Below are 18,438 nucleotides of genomic sequence, written 5' to 3'. Positions count from 1 at the left end.
ACTTCCAACGAGTATAAAGGCACTATGACACCCCTTGTCAAGGGTGTAACTGATTTTTGAAAACATAATATGTATAGATACAATATACTGACAACAACAAACAACACCATACCCAGTGAAATCCCACAAAGTGGGGTCTGGGGAGGGTAGAATGTACGCGAACCTTACCTCTACCTTAGGAGGTAGAGAGGTTGTTTCCGGTAGACCCTCGGCACAACGACTTGCAATATTGTGACATCACTTTAAAATAATGCAGAATAAACATCAATTAACCTTAAACCACCACAATCTCATACTAAAATCACTTACAAAACGAATTACGATAATAGCCTGACACGGCTTGTTCAAAATTCTGTGTATGCCACTAACCAACTGAGAAGTTGCAAAAGCAACAAATAACAAGATCCTTTCATGACAAAATGCATTATAGTTTGTGTTCTCTAAGCATTCTTTCTTTTATTTGTAAGATGTTTATTACTGTCATTTGACAAAAAATTAGCTTCCGATGAGTTTAGGGGCCACTGCAACTGATAAACTTTGTAAGAGCAAACAATTAACAAAATCCTTCATAGTCCAAAAACATTATAGTTTGTATTCTTGGGATATATCAAGTCTTTGAAGTGTCAAATTGTCCAGTCCTTATTTTCTAGTCAAATACTGCAACCAACTAATTTAAAATATATGTTGGCTCCATAAAATCTTCTTTGATTTCATGATGCATTACAAGATCTAACTTTGGGGTTCAAAAAACAATGTGATTTAATTTCCATGTTGCATTAAGATATCTACAAAATGAACTTTCCACTAGGATCTAAAAACTCAATTCTGTACCAAACTTTAGTTTCACATATAAATGTCGATATTAGGTTAAGATATATATCAATCATAAGATGTTAATTAGGATACAAAGGCAATTAAATTGGGACAGACATTTTACCCCCAGAAAAATAGAACAATTACAGAAGAATGTAGTAAAATATTCCTTGCAAAAGGATATTTCAAAAGTAAAAACGTTAATAATTCTAATGTGCGATAAAATAGACATGCCATGATATTTGGTAGCTTTCCATTTTTAATAAATTAAGTTTCAAATTGATGATTTTTTATTTTCCTTTACCCTCTTTCATGAGGTGCTAAATTAGCTGTTAAATTCAGTAGATATGCCTGCTTGGTAAAGGTTAGGTTGGAAAAATCTTTAAGCTTGAAAATGACTAGTCGGAAAAATCTAAGGAGAACCTTTTTTTCTTGGGAAAAGGACATATATGGCCAGTCGGGTGAAATTAATTTCACCCGGTGGCCAAAGTCCTTCTAAACCCAAATTATACCCACTAAATTAATCCCATCCATTAGCCAAAACTTAAATAAGACAATTTTCAAATAAAAACTCAAATACAAAAATGTTTGTGGCGATTTTTATATATAATATGTGTCATTTGTGTATAAAATATGTATCGTACCTATCTAATATAGAAAACCGCATAAAATATGAATCACTAATCATTTGTGTATATAATGTATCATTTTTGTATATAATATGTATCATTTGTATATATAATGTATATAATGTGTATCAACACGGTGTAATCGCCCGTATAGAATAGAAAATTGTATCATTTTTGTATATAATATGTATCATTTTTGTATAGAAAGTGTATATATAATTACAGCATGTGTATATAAATTGTATCAGTCTTGTATAGAAAGTGTACCATACGTACAAAAAAATGTATTATAGAAACCGTATCATTGTGGTATATAATATGTATCACTATTGTGTATTTAAAAAAAATATATATCATATCATTATTGCATAATATGTGTATAATAAGTGTATAACTAACGTATAATTTATGTATAATAAACGTATGATTAATTCTAGCATATGTATATAAACTGTATAATTTTTGTATATAAAGTGTATATATAATTCCAACACATGTATATATCTTTGTACGCCCTTTGTGGCGACTTTACCGCCACAAAAAGTCTTTTTTTTTTTTTAAGCGCCAGGACTGTTGGGCCGGTTAGCCTTAGCATTATTTTGGGCCACGGACATTCATTTTGGGATTAAAGCCGATCGGACACCTGGTGCAATTAAATGTGGAATTAGCTGTGATTAAATGTGTGATTAATTTTTCCTTTTGAACACACTTTTAACATTCAACATTTTAGAAGAATCAAAACTGTTTTTTCAAAACAGTTTTTAAGGCATTGTACATGAACCTTCGTAAAGTGGCCCATATGCATATACAGGGGTTTTCTTTCCCTTTCTTTTTGCGCGGATTGTCGTTCATTTGGGGTGTTCTTTAATTTTTAATTTTTGTAAGTTTTCAAATTTTAGTGATCTTGAGGACAAAAGTTAAAGACCACCCCCGGCGAAGGACAGCATCTTGAGGGCGACAAGTACCCCAAAGCAAATTGCCCTTTTCTTTTTTCAATGAATATTCGCATAGTTGGGTCCTTGCCTAATATCCCGATATTTGAATAATATTTGTGGGTATCAAAAAAGATGCATAAAATCTAATTTTCATTTTTAATTGCCAAATTCTAAGCTAAAAAAAAAAAAAATCACAAGGAAAATCGTCTAATGATAAAAATATATACAAATTTTTTTGTTGTAATAGTGTATTAAATGATCAAATATTTGACAAAAGTTACTTAATTGGTAATCATACACACCTTTTTTTTTTTTATAAAGATGGTTAATTACTATATTACCAAAAAAAGAAAAAGTTGTTTAAAGACCACCCCCAGCGAAGGACAATCCTGCAAATTGCCCTTTTCTGTTTCCAATGAATATATATGGATCTCATCTTGGGTCAAAATGTTCAAATAAGCCCTATAGAGCTGAAGACTTTGTGTCAAAAAATGGAAAAGTCACACATATACAACTTTTTCAAATAGTAATTAAAAAAATTACAACTACTTTAAAAATTTATATAAATACAACTTATTTAACTGTTTAGTTACAAATATACAACTTTTTACATTTCTAAAATATCAATAATACTTAATTTTAGAAGTTACTACCATTAATGCATCCATTTTTTACTTTCTCTTTCTTTCAAAATCATCCTCCTCCACACCCCCACCCACCCCTCCCCCGCCCCCCAAAAAAAAAAAAAATATGAAAAGGGCATGAGAGATAGTGTAATTTTCCAAATAAACAAAACATAATCAATTTCAAGTCCCATGTTCCATCCACCGTTTTAAGAAGATTTTTTTTTCCTTTCGTTTCCTCCTCTTTCTTCTTCTTTTTATTTTTTATTTTTTTTCATTTTCACTTGATGACTGATGCAATTATTTTTTTGTGACTTAAAAAAATTATTTGAATATATTAATATTAATATTAAGAAAAGTACACGAAAAGATATGGTAAATAATATAACAAAAGTACATTGAAATATACATAAAAAAGTAGATGGTATATTCAAATTGGTAAATTTAACCGAAAAGATGATAACAAAATATATGTAGGTATAATAGTAGAAATTAGTATATCTAAGTTTGTATATTATAGTATATAATATTACAATATACTTAATATATGAATATATTACTCTACGTGCTAACCAATTGTCCTCTACAATAACATATATAGTAACAATATACAATATATAGATAGATAATATATATAACAGATACTACAGTAATATACTTGTTCATGAATTAGCTTTTTAAAAAAAAAAAAGATAATAATCATGAATTAGCTTGCTAGTAGATTGTCTTTGGAACTTGTTTAGGTAAGCACTTATTGTGTTTTATATGCATTTAATTATGCTATCACTAATATAGGGAATCTCTTTATTTTTAGATTTTTTATTCATAGCAATAATCTCCTTGTTTTTAGCTTTAAGTTACACAATTTGTAATACCTAAATTAATTGTAGATTATATAATTAACTCTTATATATCTTGTATTTATGAAAGTTCCCCCAAAATGGGACAAATAACCTCATGTATTCGGCCTACAAATGGACATAGTGCTTCATGTTTGTAGAAGAGGAATGTTCACTATGATATTGAAGTACCAGTGCCAGGGATGTAGTAAAGCTTGGCCTACTATACTGTTGTCCACCTAAAATATTTGGTGATTTATTTTCATCTTTTTTTTTTTTTTGGTTTCCCACTCTGGTGTCCGGTATACACTTTGGTGCCCGGACTAATACTGCTTCGCACCAGAAAGTCCCATATTGGGGGATAAAGCGCTTTCTACCAAAGGCGACTCCAATCCCAGGGCTTGAATCATAGACTTCTGCATGAACTTGACTCGCCAATAGCATCCACTATCAAAGAGAAAATAGAAAATGTTTCAGCTTGTAATCCGGCTCCAACTTGAAAATAAGGATCTCCTACTGTTTCCGTACATCATCTACTCATAAAAATATGATTCCATTACCATAGGCTTCTTCAGAGGCAGGTAAAAGTTTCGATTCAATGGCATTGTCGTCACCCTAAGCTATTAATCTAATTATCAGCCACAGAATGCTTGCATCAATATCAGATATACATTTAGCATATACACAAGTTCCCAATGTTTGGTTCAAATATTTAGAGGGACAAAAAAGAAAAAACGTGAGGTACTTCTGGAACACATATTCCTTTGTGAAGCAAAGCTTAAGATATAAACCAGTTGATTTACAAACTCAACAGGTGCAATGTCTCTCAGAATTTCATAGTTGAATTTTATCTAAAACTAATCAAGTCTGAACACAAGAAACTTAAAGGACTTCCAAAGTAGTAAAAGATGATGGGAAGCAAATTACCACCAAGTTCCTATACCTTGACAGAAGTAGATAGGCCTCCTCACACATTGCTCTGCTTCAAAAGCTATCTTATGGCTGCACAAGGAAAGGACTCCAATCCTGCTCCGATTAGTTGGTTTCTCAACATCTCTAAATCCTCATCTTCAGTAATGTGTGTCAAACTCCTGATTTGCAGATATCAGGTCACGTTCAGCTAATTAAGATAACTGATCAGAAGCTTTTACAGAGACTAGTAAGAGAGTGTTCATGGTTTGCCATAGCCGTAACTCGTAAGTGTTGTGTCAGCTCGACATTTGTCTACGTTTAAAACATTTGCGGAACAATAGCAGTACAATCCATATTGAAACAACGAAACAATTCCAGACGACTAACCAATAACCAAAAGATGAATCAAATGTATTCCTTGATAACCACTCTTAATATGAGCATCGTGATTACTTGAAATAGCTGCTGATGAATCATATGATATCTGAAAGTATGGCAATGGTCGGACTCATCAAAGAACCAAGTAAGCTACACTGCGTTTATGTTGCATACGCATGTGTGAATTTTGATGATTGACAAACTAAATGAACAAGGCAAGTAAACCAGGTCTACAGACAGTCAGACATGGTCTATTGTAGAGACAGGTGCAGTGAGAAGTTCAGAGACATATGCAAGACAAGGTGAATGAAACAGGTCTATGGACATGTTCCATCTCGATCACGGTGAGAAGATTCAGAGAAGGAAGAATCAAGTGTTTGAACCAAGTCCAAGAACATGTTCCAGCTCAGAGTCCTACTGCAAGTAGGATTTGTGTTTTATGGTAAAGACTTGGCGGACAAGTTTGCAGGATTTCTTGCCATAAGTATCGAGATACTTCAGACTTCTACAGGGACACTGAAGACGCGATGATGCAAGAATCTCAAGTCAACTCAAACCCTTACTCTCGTAATGGGCCTTACCTTGGAGGGATTGAGTTCAGCCTACTTGATGCAAACCTAGTACTATAAATATTCAAATCATGCCATGAAGAAGATTTAGGCACTCACATAGAGAGAAAATCAGAGCTGGAGCAAACACGGTCAATGCAAGAGATCGATAGTTCTGATTATTGAAGTGCGTCTAATACAAAGAAGCAGATTGAAGAACCTGATTTGCAGAGTTTATGTTTTACAGTTCTTGAGTCTGTATTAGGATTATTCATCGAGTTGTACTTTATCAGCTTTTGTAGAAGCAATTGCTTTAGTTATAAACGTTAGTCAAATTCAACTTCAAGTTGGGATAACTTGAAGCAGGCTCACTAGTCTAGGGAGATTAGCGAGATAGGAATTAGAGTTTAGTTCCTAAGTTACAAAGTTTGTAATTTGACTTTGCAAAGGCTCACTGTTGTAGTGAAGTTGGGGAAAGATCCTACAGAGGTGTAGATCGTGGTTTTCTCACCCTTTGTGAACCGGACGGTTTCCACGTAAAATCAATGTGTCCTTACCTTTAATGTTCATAATTATTCCGCAACGCTAGTTTGGAACGGGTAAAGTAACGTGATCTATCCGTAGGCAAAAATCTGATATAAAGTAAGCTAGACAACGAGTAGTGCAGTATATCAGTTTATTTGACCAAAACCTTTGCGCTATTTACTACTCTCATTTAACAAGTGATACTCTCCAGCTGATGCCTACCACATTGTAAAGAAGACAAACTCCTAAGGAGATACCAACCTCCTCCACTGGCTGCAACCCCAATTTCCAAGCCCACAAAACCTCCTTATCTCTACCCTAAAGAGATTTTATAGTTTGTCGCTTCAAACTTTATCCTCCTTTTCAGTCTCAGTCATTTTTGTTTTTTTGACAATTAAGACGGCAAGAGACTTAAAAGTCTAATTGAAAAATAATCAGCTTCCGTGGAGTACCAAAAGCAAAACACTCTAGTCGCCGGCTTCTTCTTCAAAGATGACTTTCTCCATAGCAGTGACGATTTGATTCCATTGATACTCTGCAGTAAATATAACTAGTATAGCAAATACAATTTCCTATCTCTGTTCCTTTCAGCAAATATGTGTTAAGCATTTACCAAAGCGTCGGAATGTAGCATCACTTCAAACCATCCACACTCTGGACCATAATATAGGTACAATCAAAGCATGTAGTACTTTTTCAATAATGCAACCAAAGGATGTAGCATCAATCAAAAAACACAAAAAGCACGGAAATGGACCAACAACTGCTAATAGCAAATAGAAATTAATAAGAAGTAGGTAATAGAAACATAACGAAATCTCTCTATCCAAGAAACTGGAAGGCAACAACTTTAGCATCATGTCTCTGTTCTGTTATATTTAGTTCACCTCTTAAAACAGAAAAATAATAAGTGATGTATTTCATCAACAAAAGCTGATGCATACACTTAAGAAGTTAACCAAAAAAATACCTACACCATATTATAGTGCAGGATTAATCAGCTACCTTATCCATTTGATATGCATGTCTTATGAACAATTTGAGCCTTCAACATTGAACAGAACAGTTCAATAACCAGCTGCAGAAGAATATTAGTTCCTCAGAGACTTTGAATGCAGAGGAGAAATTCTTCTGCTATAAAAGTTGCAGGTAAATTTTGATTTGCTTTAATGTTGTATGACTGTAAACTTTTGGTTGTTCTTTGATGATGAAAATGATCCATGAATCTCCTGGTTAATGCAGCCACAATTTTTTTTTTTTTTTAAATACATCACATTAGCAGTTGAACTTATTATAGGCCTCAAACAAATAAACAACAGTGTAATTTTTAACAGATTAGTCTAGGTTGCTCGAACTCTCAAAATATGTTGCAGCAAAGTGTTGGATCCTCCAAAAATGCATTACTTTTGGAGGATCCACCATGTACCCATTGACATTTTTGAAGAGTTAGAGCAACATAGCTCTTAGTTCAATCGATTCACACTATTAACATTGTACCACTTAACCTGATATCTTACTGGTTCGGTTAGCGACTCAAAGCTGAAGCGAAAAGCAGCCCTCAGTACCAGAGCCAGTTTCAAGTCTCACAGCACACATGAAGAGGAGTATTCTCATGAGTATGGCCTCAAAAAAATAAAAATAGGCCATTCACCAAATAAAGTAAAAAAATCTCTCCTCTAATAGCTTAAAACTATAGAAAAGATGATTCCCACAATTCACCACAGCTAAATGGAGAAAGATAGAAAAGCTTCAGCAATCTTTCCTCCTTTTAAAAGATACTAAGGAAAAGCCTAACAGACAAGAAATTTTCCGTTAATACCTCTTCAATGAGATGTATTATTCTCACTGTGTTCAGGCTACATAATACAAAAAGTCCAGAAATTTCCCTTCAGATCAACTTGTACCCCACTTGTCAGTGCCAACTTATAGCGCTCCTCGAGCTGATGCATCCTAATTCCTCTAAGATTCAAGTACACTTAAGAAGATAACCAAAAAAAGTTATATCCTTTACACAATGAGGGTTCAACATACTAAACACTCATCAAGCGGAAAGATTTAAATTTTCGGGTCTCGATTTGAAATATCTATTGTTCCAAGGCGTTCATTTTCCGGCAAAATTGACCAATTTGGAGACTGCACTGCTCTTAACCACTTAAAATCATCCACATTCGACCAATTCCCCGTCTCTTCACCAAGATTAGCTTCCTCAAGATCCTTCTCAACCCCGTCATACTTTAAACAATACGGTGCAAACCTTACACCATTACTATCCTCAATTATTGGCCTACTCCTCGCTCGAAGATAAAAATCACATCCTTTAGCTTGATGAATACGAATCTGGTGAGACGCCATCACGAACACACAATTCGTCGCTTCTTCAATCAATACCGACCCGAAAATAGGCCCAACATATACCTTGCAATCAATTAGTTTATGCACAAATAATGCCCTTACACACCCCATTAGTCTCACTTCACAACCGCTTAATTCTGATAACACAAATTCCCTAATCTCTTCATTATCATTACCCTTATTGAATTCTTTCACTAACACCTCATTTTCTTTTCCCCTAAATCCAGGCGAGTCCAAAACCCTAAACCCTGTGCTCTTTGATTCCACATTTGGGACTTCTGATACGGTGTCATTTTGGGTTGTGATTTTCTTAGTTGACTTGTTCTTAAAAGAGAACTTCTTCCTTGGGATTACTTCACCCGTAACCTGTTGATGCAAGATAGAATTTTAGGAGAAACCTAGCTACGAATTAAGCTAAGCTAAAGCTATACTAAGAGAGCTAAAAGATGATTTTTCATTGATAGCTTTCTAATGAGTACAAAACAGCATGAACCCTATTCCTACAGAAATGACAATATTATGAATTTATGATTATCCTCTACTAAACTATAAGGACCCGTTTGTCCATGAGAATTATTCACTTGTTTCCGGATTTTTTTTTTCTTTTTTCGCTTTATTTGAAAATCAGGTTTGGCCATGAAAATTCCAAATACAACCTGAAGTTCTATTTGGAATTTGAAAAAAACCTAAAACCCTGTTTACACTTTTTTTTCCGCTTTCAGTACGTTCAAACAACCAAATTTGCAAAAGCTATAACCAAACACAACTCCATCTTCAAAAAATTCAAATAAAGGGGAAAATATTTGGTTTCTATGGCCAAACGGGGAAATTTTCAAAAATAAACAGCCCAACATAAAATATTACGCCACGTAGCCATATTTTCAGTTTATGCAATATTATACAACATTATAACTGGGGGCAAAGCATTATACATAATGTATCAACCTTGTATAAAAGGTGTTTATACACAAATATGGGCTGAACCAGGTAACAAATTCAAAATATGAGCTAAAGCGTGTAAATATTATCTAGCAGTAGACATAGAGGTAATTTTCCCTAGGGTGAAAATGAAACAGAAGAGAAAATTAGGACTAAACTGTAAATAAAGGATAGAACTATGTAAAAAATGCAAATGCGTATCACCTGTTCGACGAATTGTTTTAAATCCGTTATTGTTTTCAGACACGTACGAACTTCATACGATGGTAACGAAAAAGTGTTTTCCGCGACTAGTTTTTCAAGATCCGCAATGGACATTGATACGTTGTCGAGTTCGGGTTTTAGGGTCGGGTCGGAATGTGGGTCGGGTGTTTGACGGATTCGGGTGAGTGTGGATTCGATTGAGTTTTTGGATTCGGTGAATCGAGATAGAAAGGAAGCTGTGGAGTTTGATTCCGGGTCGGGTTTGCGGGTTAAACGGGTTTGGTGTAGGTTTGAGAGGCGTTCGATCATTGCTGCGTGTTTTCGTCGGAGAGCGGGATCCGAATGATCCGAATTCGGGTCGGGTTTGGGGAGATGATTGTCTGAATCCATTGATGAAGTAGTTTGAGCAGATTGAACTTGACTGAACGTGATGGAAATTTTGGAATTACTTATGGTTTAGAACTTTGCACTTTGGTCCCTCTAATATTGGAGATTAGAGCTTTATTTTGATTTACTTAAAGAAGATATTAAACGTATTAAAGTCGTAGCATTAGAGATCAGATTGATAATGGCTTTTAATATGAATTATTCATGTATAAAATTAGTATAGTGTTTCGTTTGCAATTTAAAACTCGCATAACTAATACATGTATAAGTTATGAGGAAATCTATGTATTGTTTTATGCATGACAAAAGGTGGAATAGCTAATACGTGAATAACTAAACCCTGCATAACTAATACCTACATAAAAAGTATATAGATTCTCTCATAACTAATTCATGTATTACTAATATATATAACTCTAACCAGTTACCAGACGACCCCTTAGGTGCTTAAAACGTGAGGTGTTCTCTGGAATTATCATGGTTATCAATCAAACAAAATCATACGTAACTGATTTAATAAGTCATTTGACGTTTTACAGTTTGGATTAGTTCATGCATACATAATCATATATCACTGGCAGGACTAATTAGGGAGCATTCTCATTAGCATCGATATCACATAAGCAAGCAGGATCATCATTCATAAGGAGTATCTTTTGCGCTGCTACGCCAGAAAAATAGAGTTCTTGCTAAAGAAAAACACTTCTTTAGTACTATAAAATGAAGGGAAAAGGGTCAAAAATACCCCTCTACTTTGGAAAAAGAATTAAAAATATCCTCCAAACTTATTTTGGGTTAGAAATAACCCTCCCATCCTTAAAGTTTTCAAATATACCCTTGTCTTGACAGAAATTATCCCCCAAAATAATCCGAAATTATTTTTTAGACCCGCTACATCATTTAAATAAAACCACCCAAATAATAACCCAAAAGATCCCCTTATTCCCCAATACGTAGGTTTGAAGTTTGAGGAATTCGGGGAATAAGTGATCTTATAGGTTATTATTTAATGGGTCAGTTTAAATGATAATGGGGCCTAAAAAATGCTTTCTAAGTTATTTTGGGAGGATAATTTCACAAGACAGTGCAAGATATTTGAAAACTTTAAGGATTTAGAGTATTTTGACCCAAAATAAATTTTGAGGATATTTTTAGCCCTTTTTTCAAAGTAGAGGGGTATTTTTTACCCTTTTCCCTAAAATGAAATGATACCCTCTCTGTTTTAATTTGTTTTTGACTCGCGTAGTTTAAGAAAACTAAGAAAACCTTTAAATCTTATTATCTTAAACTAAACATGTATATAATATATATCAAAATAGCTTTGAATTTTGTGGTCTTAAATATGTCACGTAGGAAATTGAGGGTAAGTAGATTAAAAGAAAATAAGACAAATAAATTGAAATAGAGGTACTATATATTTAATTTTTAGAACTGGTATAAATTTATTCCATCAACCAAAAACAATATAAATTTAATCGCAGACGTAATTCTGGATATCCATCTTATCCCATCAAACTTGGAACTATTAATTTAATCCAAAAATTATAATCTCAGAACTATAATTCCGAGTATAAATTAGTCTGCTAACCAAACGATCCCTAATTACGTTGGAAAAATAGGACTTCTAGCCAAACTTTTTACTGTTAAAGGCCAAAATAGATTGATCCCAAAATAGACGAGTTTAAACAAGAAAGAATTTATTTATTTATTTATTTTTAAAATGCCAGGTGCTTGAACCTTAGACCTGTCTGACGTGTGAAAAATACCTCCACCAAATTATATTGCAGGATTAATCAGCCACCTTATCCATTTGATGTGCATATCTTATGAACAATTTTAGCCTTTACATTCAACAGAATAGTTCAATAACTAGCCAGTGCTGAAGAAGTTTAGTTCTACAGAGACTTTGAATACAGAGGACAAATTTTTCAGCTATAAAAGTTGCAGGTAAAGTTTATTTTGCTTTAATGCTGTAGAACTATAAACTTCTGGTTGTTCTTTCATGATGAGAATGTGGAAATGATCATGAATCTTCTGTTCATTTCCAGGCTAATGTAGCCACAACATTTCTTTCTTTTTGGCATCAGATGAGAATTTGAACTTATTACAGACCTACAATAAAAATAAAAATGTTAACTCTTTTAACAGATCACACTCAAACGTTTAGTCCGTGTTGCTAGAACTCTCAAAAATGTTATCGCACCGTGTCGGATCCTTCAAAAATCCACTAACTTTTGAAGAATCCGACATGCACTCATTGACATTTTTGAAGAGTTTAGAGCAATATAGCTCTTAGCTGAATCATTTCACACTCTTTGACATTGTACCACTTAACCCGATATCTTATTGATCCGGTTTAAGATATTTACAAATCAATAGCTGATAAATCGAACGGACTACATTTAAAACAGTCATGAGAAAGTTTCAAGTCCCACAGGCCACAGCACACATCAAGAAGAGTACTCTAATGTGTATGGCCTCAAAAAATTAAGAAGGTCTCAATGTGAATTGACTTGTTGCAGACACTCAAATACGGTATAAGTAAAAAATCTCTTCCATAATAGCTTAAACTATAGAAAGAGTGTTCACACAATTCATTAGAACTAAATGGAGAAAGATACAAATGCTTCAGCAATTTTCCTCCTCTTAAAAGATACAAAGGAAAAGCCTAACTGAACAGCAACTTCTTTAATACTTCCTAAACAGATGTATTAATCCTACTGTGTCCATCAGGCTACATAATTAAAAAAGGCCTGAAATTTGCCTTGATATTAACTTGTACGCCACTGGTCAGCATCAACTTATAGCACTCCTCGACATGAATGGACTTGAGCAATCGTATCTCATAGCTATTCTACTTTCAGAACTATCTTCATGAATTCATAAACGAAATAACTAATTGCAGCTGATGGCAAAACCTGAGTTCAATAAAAAGACGCATTTTGTTATATTTGTAATTCTTCTTAACAACTAAAACTAGCAGATCAAAGAAACTCTTCTAAACAGCTAAACAGAAGAAATGTATCACAATGTTAGCATAAGAGAACCACCACATCCTGGATACGTAGCCGTTAAATCTAATATACGCAAAGAAGAAGATGAAGATAGAATCTAAAGTCAACTCTATTGACATCTTATGCTTGAATGAAGAAGCTTTGACAGAAAAAAAGTATTGATTTACAGCTTTCTTCTCAATAGCAGAGTGGACCACAATGTTCCCATTATAATAAATGGAGACATATCCCTTTATAATAAATGGAGACATAGAACCACACTTAAAATCAGACCATTTAGTTTCTTTTCTTCTAAAGAAAGCATACTCAACACAGGTTCCTCCCCATCTAGATGAGCTATATCAAAAGAAGGCGCCAATATAGACAGTTTTGGCTGCCAAGAGAAAGGCAACATTTGGGCTTTTAACATACAACTTAATGTAGTCAGTCTGGAGCTACTAGAGTATTGACTATGTATTGGCTCTTATTTGTTGATTAAGAAAAGAGTTATAATGATGGCTGACTACTATAAACTTATTTAAGCATCAAAAAATGGATGGGAAAAAAAATACAAATGTATGTAAACTATACTAGTTCTTCAAAATAAGATAATAGTGTCTGCCGTTCATCGAAGTTCTTGGTACTTAACCCCACACCAAGTTTTGTTGTCTAGGCATCAAATTGCATGTTCAGTAGAAAATTGATGATTTTATCCATACTCATATCCAAGGACATTTTTTTTTATAACCATAGTGCCGGACCAACTTGCACGCACCTTGACTAATTCCACGTGGTACCTGCTACCGCCCATCAACACAGGTGCCGGGTAACTTTGTCCATCAATGCTTGGACAAATGGAAAGAAATTAACTAGTGTTTTTGTGCCAGCACTGGGATCTGAACCTGATACCTCATGGTTCTCCTCCCACTTCATTGAGGACTTTTTTTTGAAACAAGGTCCTATATATCTATTCAATACAATGAAAACAGACAAGAAGAAATTGTTTGCTGGATGTACCTGTAATAAGCTGGGAGTCAATCCTGCATAGAGGGCAGGAATACCACCTTGCTCAACTATCTTCATGCTAGTGGCCAATGCACTCATCTTGGTGGCCCGGACCTGCATCTGAAGCTGTCTCCTCACAACTTCAAACGGGTATGTAGCGGCTTCAGAACAGGCACCAGCAATTGCTCCATATATCAAAGTTCTAACTGTACCCAACTCCAGCTGATCTAATGCATTTAGATCTTCGCCTTGTTTCATATTCTGTAGTCTTTTCCTCCCTTCTGGTGAATGCAAATACGCTGATTTTAGTATATCATAAACTCCATAAAAAACTGCGCCCCCAGGTGCCATACTTATGATGGAAGGAACTAGGCCCTTGTAAAGAGAGAAGAATCCTTCTGTGCGAATCATGTGGCTGAAAGCACCGATTAAACCTCCTAATGCTTCTCCCCCAGGTGCTACCATTACTGTCCTAATCTGAATTATTGACATTTTCCAAGAATTAAGAAAAGAAACATTGTCAGATTATCTTCGAAAGGGTAGAACTTAAGGTAGTTCACGAATTTAGCCATAAAGAAGAGAGAGCCAAAGACTAGTAACTTGCATACTATAGGACTCACATGCTAATATATCAAAGCTAAGTTGCATGGACTCTTCACTTTCGTGCGCACCCGTGTCGGATTCTCCAAAAATACACTACTTTTGGAGAATCCCACACGCACCTGTTGACATTTTTGAAGAGTCCGAGCAACATAGTATCAAGTCTAGAGCAATAATATAATTCTATTACCCAACTTATCGAATATATTTTTAAATGATTAAATTAGCTGAATTTGTTACAGATAAGCTGAATCAAAAAAGCATTTTACTGCTTCTTCATTAGACAGAGTCTTTAGCATTTATGCTAATGGTCTTCTTTAAATTTAATTGAGACACAAAATCACACTCTCTAACTTTGTAGTTCCTCTGAGTTCCTTCAAATAAGTTACATAAAGTCAAAACAATCAGCATGACCATGAAAGGGAGACCGAGAAAATTTTGTATGACTAAGCAGAAGGTGCCACTTGAAGAAAATAATTTGTCCAGTTAAGCAGTCTGAAAATGTCAATTGGGTAAAGAAAATCTTTGAAAGCCAGTATGAACTTACATTATTTTCCAAAGCACACAATCTAGGGAATCTACGAGCTAGTTGCAAACTTGCACCATATAACAGGACAAGAAAGATAAGTTCCGCCTCTAGAACCAACTTGCATGGCTACTTTAACTTCCCTTCTTGATTTAGTAGTACAGATACAGATACATATCCAATTCAACGGAGTTCAACTTGTTATGCTTTTTAAAAAGAAATCAAGAGCAAAAAGACTGAATATACTAAAATATCTCTCACAGTGTCCATAGGTATGCAGAGCACAGTGGCTGTAATTCCAGCAGCAGCACCAGCAACAAATCTTTCGAGATTAGTTGCCTCCTCATTACCAGTTAATTTGAGCAGATGATCCCTGTATTTTTCATATGAATAGAAGTTTATAGACTTAAATGGAGCTGTGCGTAGAATATTGACAAAATTCCCTTTCCAAAATCCCTTGATGCCTTGAGTGGCTGCAATCGTCTTGATGAGCTCCAAAAGATGCTTTTTCTCACCACGAACTATATACTCCAGCTTTAATCTCTCAAGAGGAGCAACAAAAGTTCTGAAACAAAAACAATTCAGAAAAACAAATGTCAGACGGTCCACAAAGAATAAATATATTACAGCTTATATGTACAGTTTATAGGAAACATAACCACCCAATGCCACTAATGTACAAAGCATCACGAAAGTATTGCTAAGATTCACATGGCAAAATTAGAAGTCACAACCCAGAAAGAAGAAATTTTGAGCATATGTTTCGTTCCTAATGTGTCAAACTCATTCTGCTAAGATGTGGAATCACATTGATCCATTTCACAACCAAAAAGCAGATATATGCCTGGCTCAAGTAACAAGAGATAAATCCATTTCAACCTTCATGGATAAATCCTTCCTAACAACAGATATCCTTCACACAATTCTTACCATGTGGACTTCTAGAGTTCTTGTTACTTTGCAGTAGGTTTAGGGTGGATTGTAGGGAAGGAAAGAAACCAGAGATCCTTAAAGACGAAAAGAAGAATATTTGAAATTTCAAGGATAGATGTTTCTCTTTTTTAGCCTTTTGGTGTAAAAATGAAAATTTACCGGAGGTAAATAGGATGATTAATTTCCTTAGTTCTATTCACAGGTAGCTATTGTACTAATATGCATATGGAAAATGGTTGTACTACCCATTATTGCTCTCTCTGGGTGCTTTTCTTTAATAAAATTTTCCCTAAAATCTCAATTTTACTTTGCAGTAGGTTTAGATTTCTTACTTTCATATAGACGATTGATGTACTCTACTTGATTCAGTCACAGGAATTATAGAATAGAAATAAGATCAACCTGGTAGTATTCATATCTAAGCAATTCAATATTTCTACAATTACGTAGAATTAGAATCTTCAATTGTTTTTTGGTCAAATAAATAAATTACGTAAGGTTCAGCTGTTCAAGTCGTGGAAATAACCTCTTATACAAATGCAAGGTAAGGTTGCATACAACAGACGCAATGTGGTCCAGTCCTTCCCTGGGCATAACAGGAGCTTAGTGCACAGGCTGCTCTTTTTAAGTTAAGTCCTATTAAGTGATCTAGTCCCTAGAATCCCAATAATGCCAAGAATACATACGCCAGGTAGTTATCCTTCCACATTAAATGACAGAAAAGTCGCCATCAGATAGTCCAACCATGTCCATGCCAAACCAATTGATCCTCAAATAATTAAACAATTTGAATTTTCGAATAGACACTATTTTCTCCATGCAATAGAAGTTTACCTTACCACGACAAAGCATTTTGAATGTTAAATGGGCCGAATAGACCAAAATAGATACAATGAATTCATAAAGTCGACTTCAACTAGTTTGTTATTGAGGCTTAGTTGATTGATACAAAAAGTCATTTTAAATAGCTTGATTGACAGAAATACATTATCATACCAACAACAAAAACTAGGCCTTAATCACAAATAAAACCAGTTAAAGCTGGCTATACGAATCTTCTATATCCATTTAGCTCTATTCATACTCATTTATTATAGCACTGTTAAGCAAATATGTTTGTTAACAAGTCCTCCCTGTGGTATACGTTTGTCCCTCTTTCGTTTTTAGTTAGTCCTAAAAAGACTGGACACCTTTATATATTTAGTAGTAACAATACTTCTCATTTTACCCTTAAACTGAAATGATTTACAGCTACACAAGTATCTATCACTTGTTTTAGACCATAATATTCTAAAGTCCTTTCTTTCATTATTAAACTTGGCCCAATCAAATAGTAAGAATTTGCTGATCAAAACAAATTCAAACTGTAAAGTGCTAGTAATATTTTACCTTGAAACAGCAGCAGCAACAACTCCAGCCCATAAATGTTTAGTAGTATTCAAAGCAGCAGCACCTCCACCACTTACCACCTTCTTCTCAACTTCCTCACACCCTGCCACGTCATCAGAATCTTCCTTAAACCCTTCATTCCCTCCACCTCCATTACACGACACCGTCACCGACAAAAACCCACCTCTACCTTGATTTTTTCGAACATATAAACAACTACTCTGGTTGTTCCTAATGAATGACACGTGTGATCTCGAACCTGAATCTTCTAGAAACAACCCAACATCATTACAGTCATTAAAGCTGATAGAATTTAAACACAGATCATTACTGCTTAAACTCGAAACCCGAACCCGACCCGGATCCGATTGAATCATCAAATTATTCAACCAACTCTCTGTGTTATGCATTTTCAAAAGAACTTGCACAGTGTATAAAATGGAATTTGAGAAAAAAGGGGATTTTTAAAAGAGAAGAGAGAATGGAGAAACAAATGCATAGATTCCATCGTCATGAAAAAGGAATTTCCTCTTTTGCTTAGGACTGTTGAAGTTTTTCAGTTTTTTTTTTTTTTGGTTAGTTGACTGATTAAAAAAAAAAAAACATGAAAAGGAAATGTTTGTTTTTTTAATGTTTTCAAGAATTGATGATTATAGTGACAGGTAACTGTTGATCTATATAGTTATGTTTTATGTTTCTATTGTTGTTTTCTACTTGACTAGTTTGTACAGTATATGATAAGACATTGATTATAGATGCCACAAGAAACTCTTTTTTTGTTCTGTTACATGCTCCTTCTGTTGCAATTGATGTGATATTATTATTTTTTTGACGTTACATACCGGACAAATCACATAGAAGGACTGACATGCTTCTAGGCTAGCAAGTACAAATGGTACCTTAGGGCT

At 34.4% G+C, this 18,438-nt stretch overlaps 2 protein-coding genes and 1 long non-coding RNA gene across 3 annotated transcripts; all 3 read right to left on the bottom strand.

Moving 5' to 3' along the window:
* Nucleotides 1-6,348: 6,348 nt before the first annotated feature.
* LOC132068467 (uncharacterized) lies at nt 6,349-7,412 on the bottom strand. The gene is made up of 2 exons (XR_009417397.1): nt 6,614-7,412; nt 6,349-6,515 (listed from the first exon to the last, which is right to left on the bottom strand). It is a non-coding gene; the product is annotated as an uncharacterized LOC132068467 (long non-coding RNA).
* Nucleotides 7,413-7,735: 323 nt separating this feature from the next.
* LOC132068466 (tubulin-folding cofactor C) lies at nt 7,736-10,133 on the bottom strand. Its single transcript, XM_059462066.1, has 2 exons — nt 9,698-10,133; nt 7,736-8,920 (listed from the first exon to the last, which is right to left on the bottom strand). Exons 1-2 carry the CDS (start codon nt 10,085-10,087, stop codon nt 8,258-8,260), a joined length of 1,053 nt encoding a protein of 350 aa, XP_059318049.1. The 5' UTR covers nt 10,088-10,133; the 3' UTR covers nt 7,736-8,257.
* A 2,489-nt stretch (nt 10,134-12,622) lies between these two features.
* Nucleotides 12,623-18,208, bottom strand: LOC132068465 (probable mitochondrial adenine nucleotide transporter BTL3). The gene is made up of 4 exons (XM_059462065.1): nt 17,531-18,208; nt 15,470-15,773; nt 14,095-14,559; nt 12,623-13,002 (listed from the first exon to the last, which is right to left on the bottom strand). The coding sequence occupies exons 1-4, from the start codon at nt 17,938-17,940 to the stop codon at nt 12,934-12,936; spliced, it is 1,248 nt and encodes a 415-aa protein (XP_059318048.1). The 5' UTR covers nt 17,941-18,208; the 3' UTR covers nt 12,623-12,933.
* Between the last annotated feature and the right edge of the window lie 230 nt (nt 18,209-18,438).

The sequence above is a fragment of the Lycium ferocissimum genome, chromosome 8 (assembly GCF_029784015.1).
Source record: "Lycium ferocissimum isolate CSIRO_LF1 chromosome 8, AGI_CSIRO_Lferr_CH_V1, whole genome shotgun sequence".
Taxonomy (NCBI): domain Eukaryota; kingdom Viridiplantae; phylum Streptophyta; class Magnoliopsida; order Solanales; family Solanaceae; genus Lycium; species Lycium ferocissimum.
The sequence above is the reverse complement of the archived record's forward strand: the minus strand, read 5'-3'. Positions and strand labels throughout refer to the sequence as shown.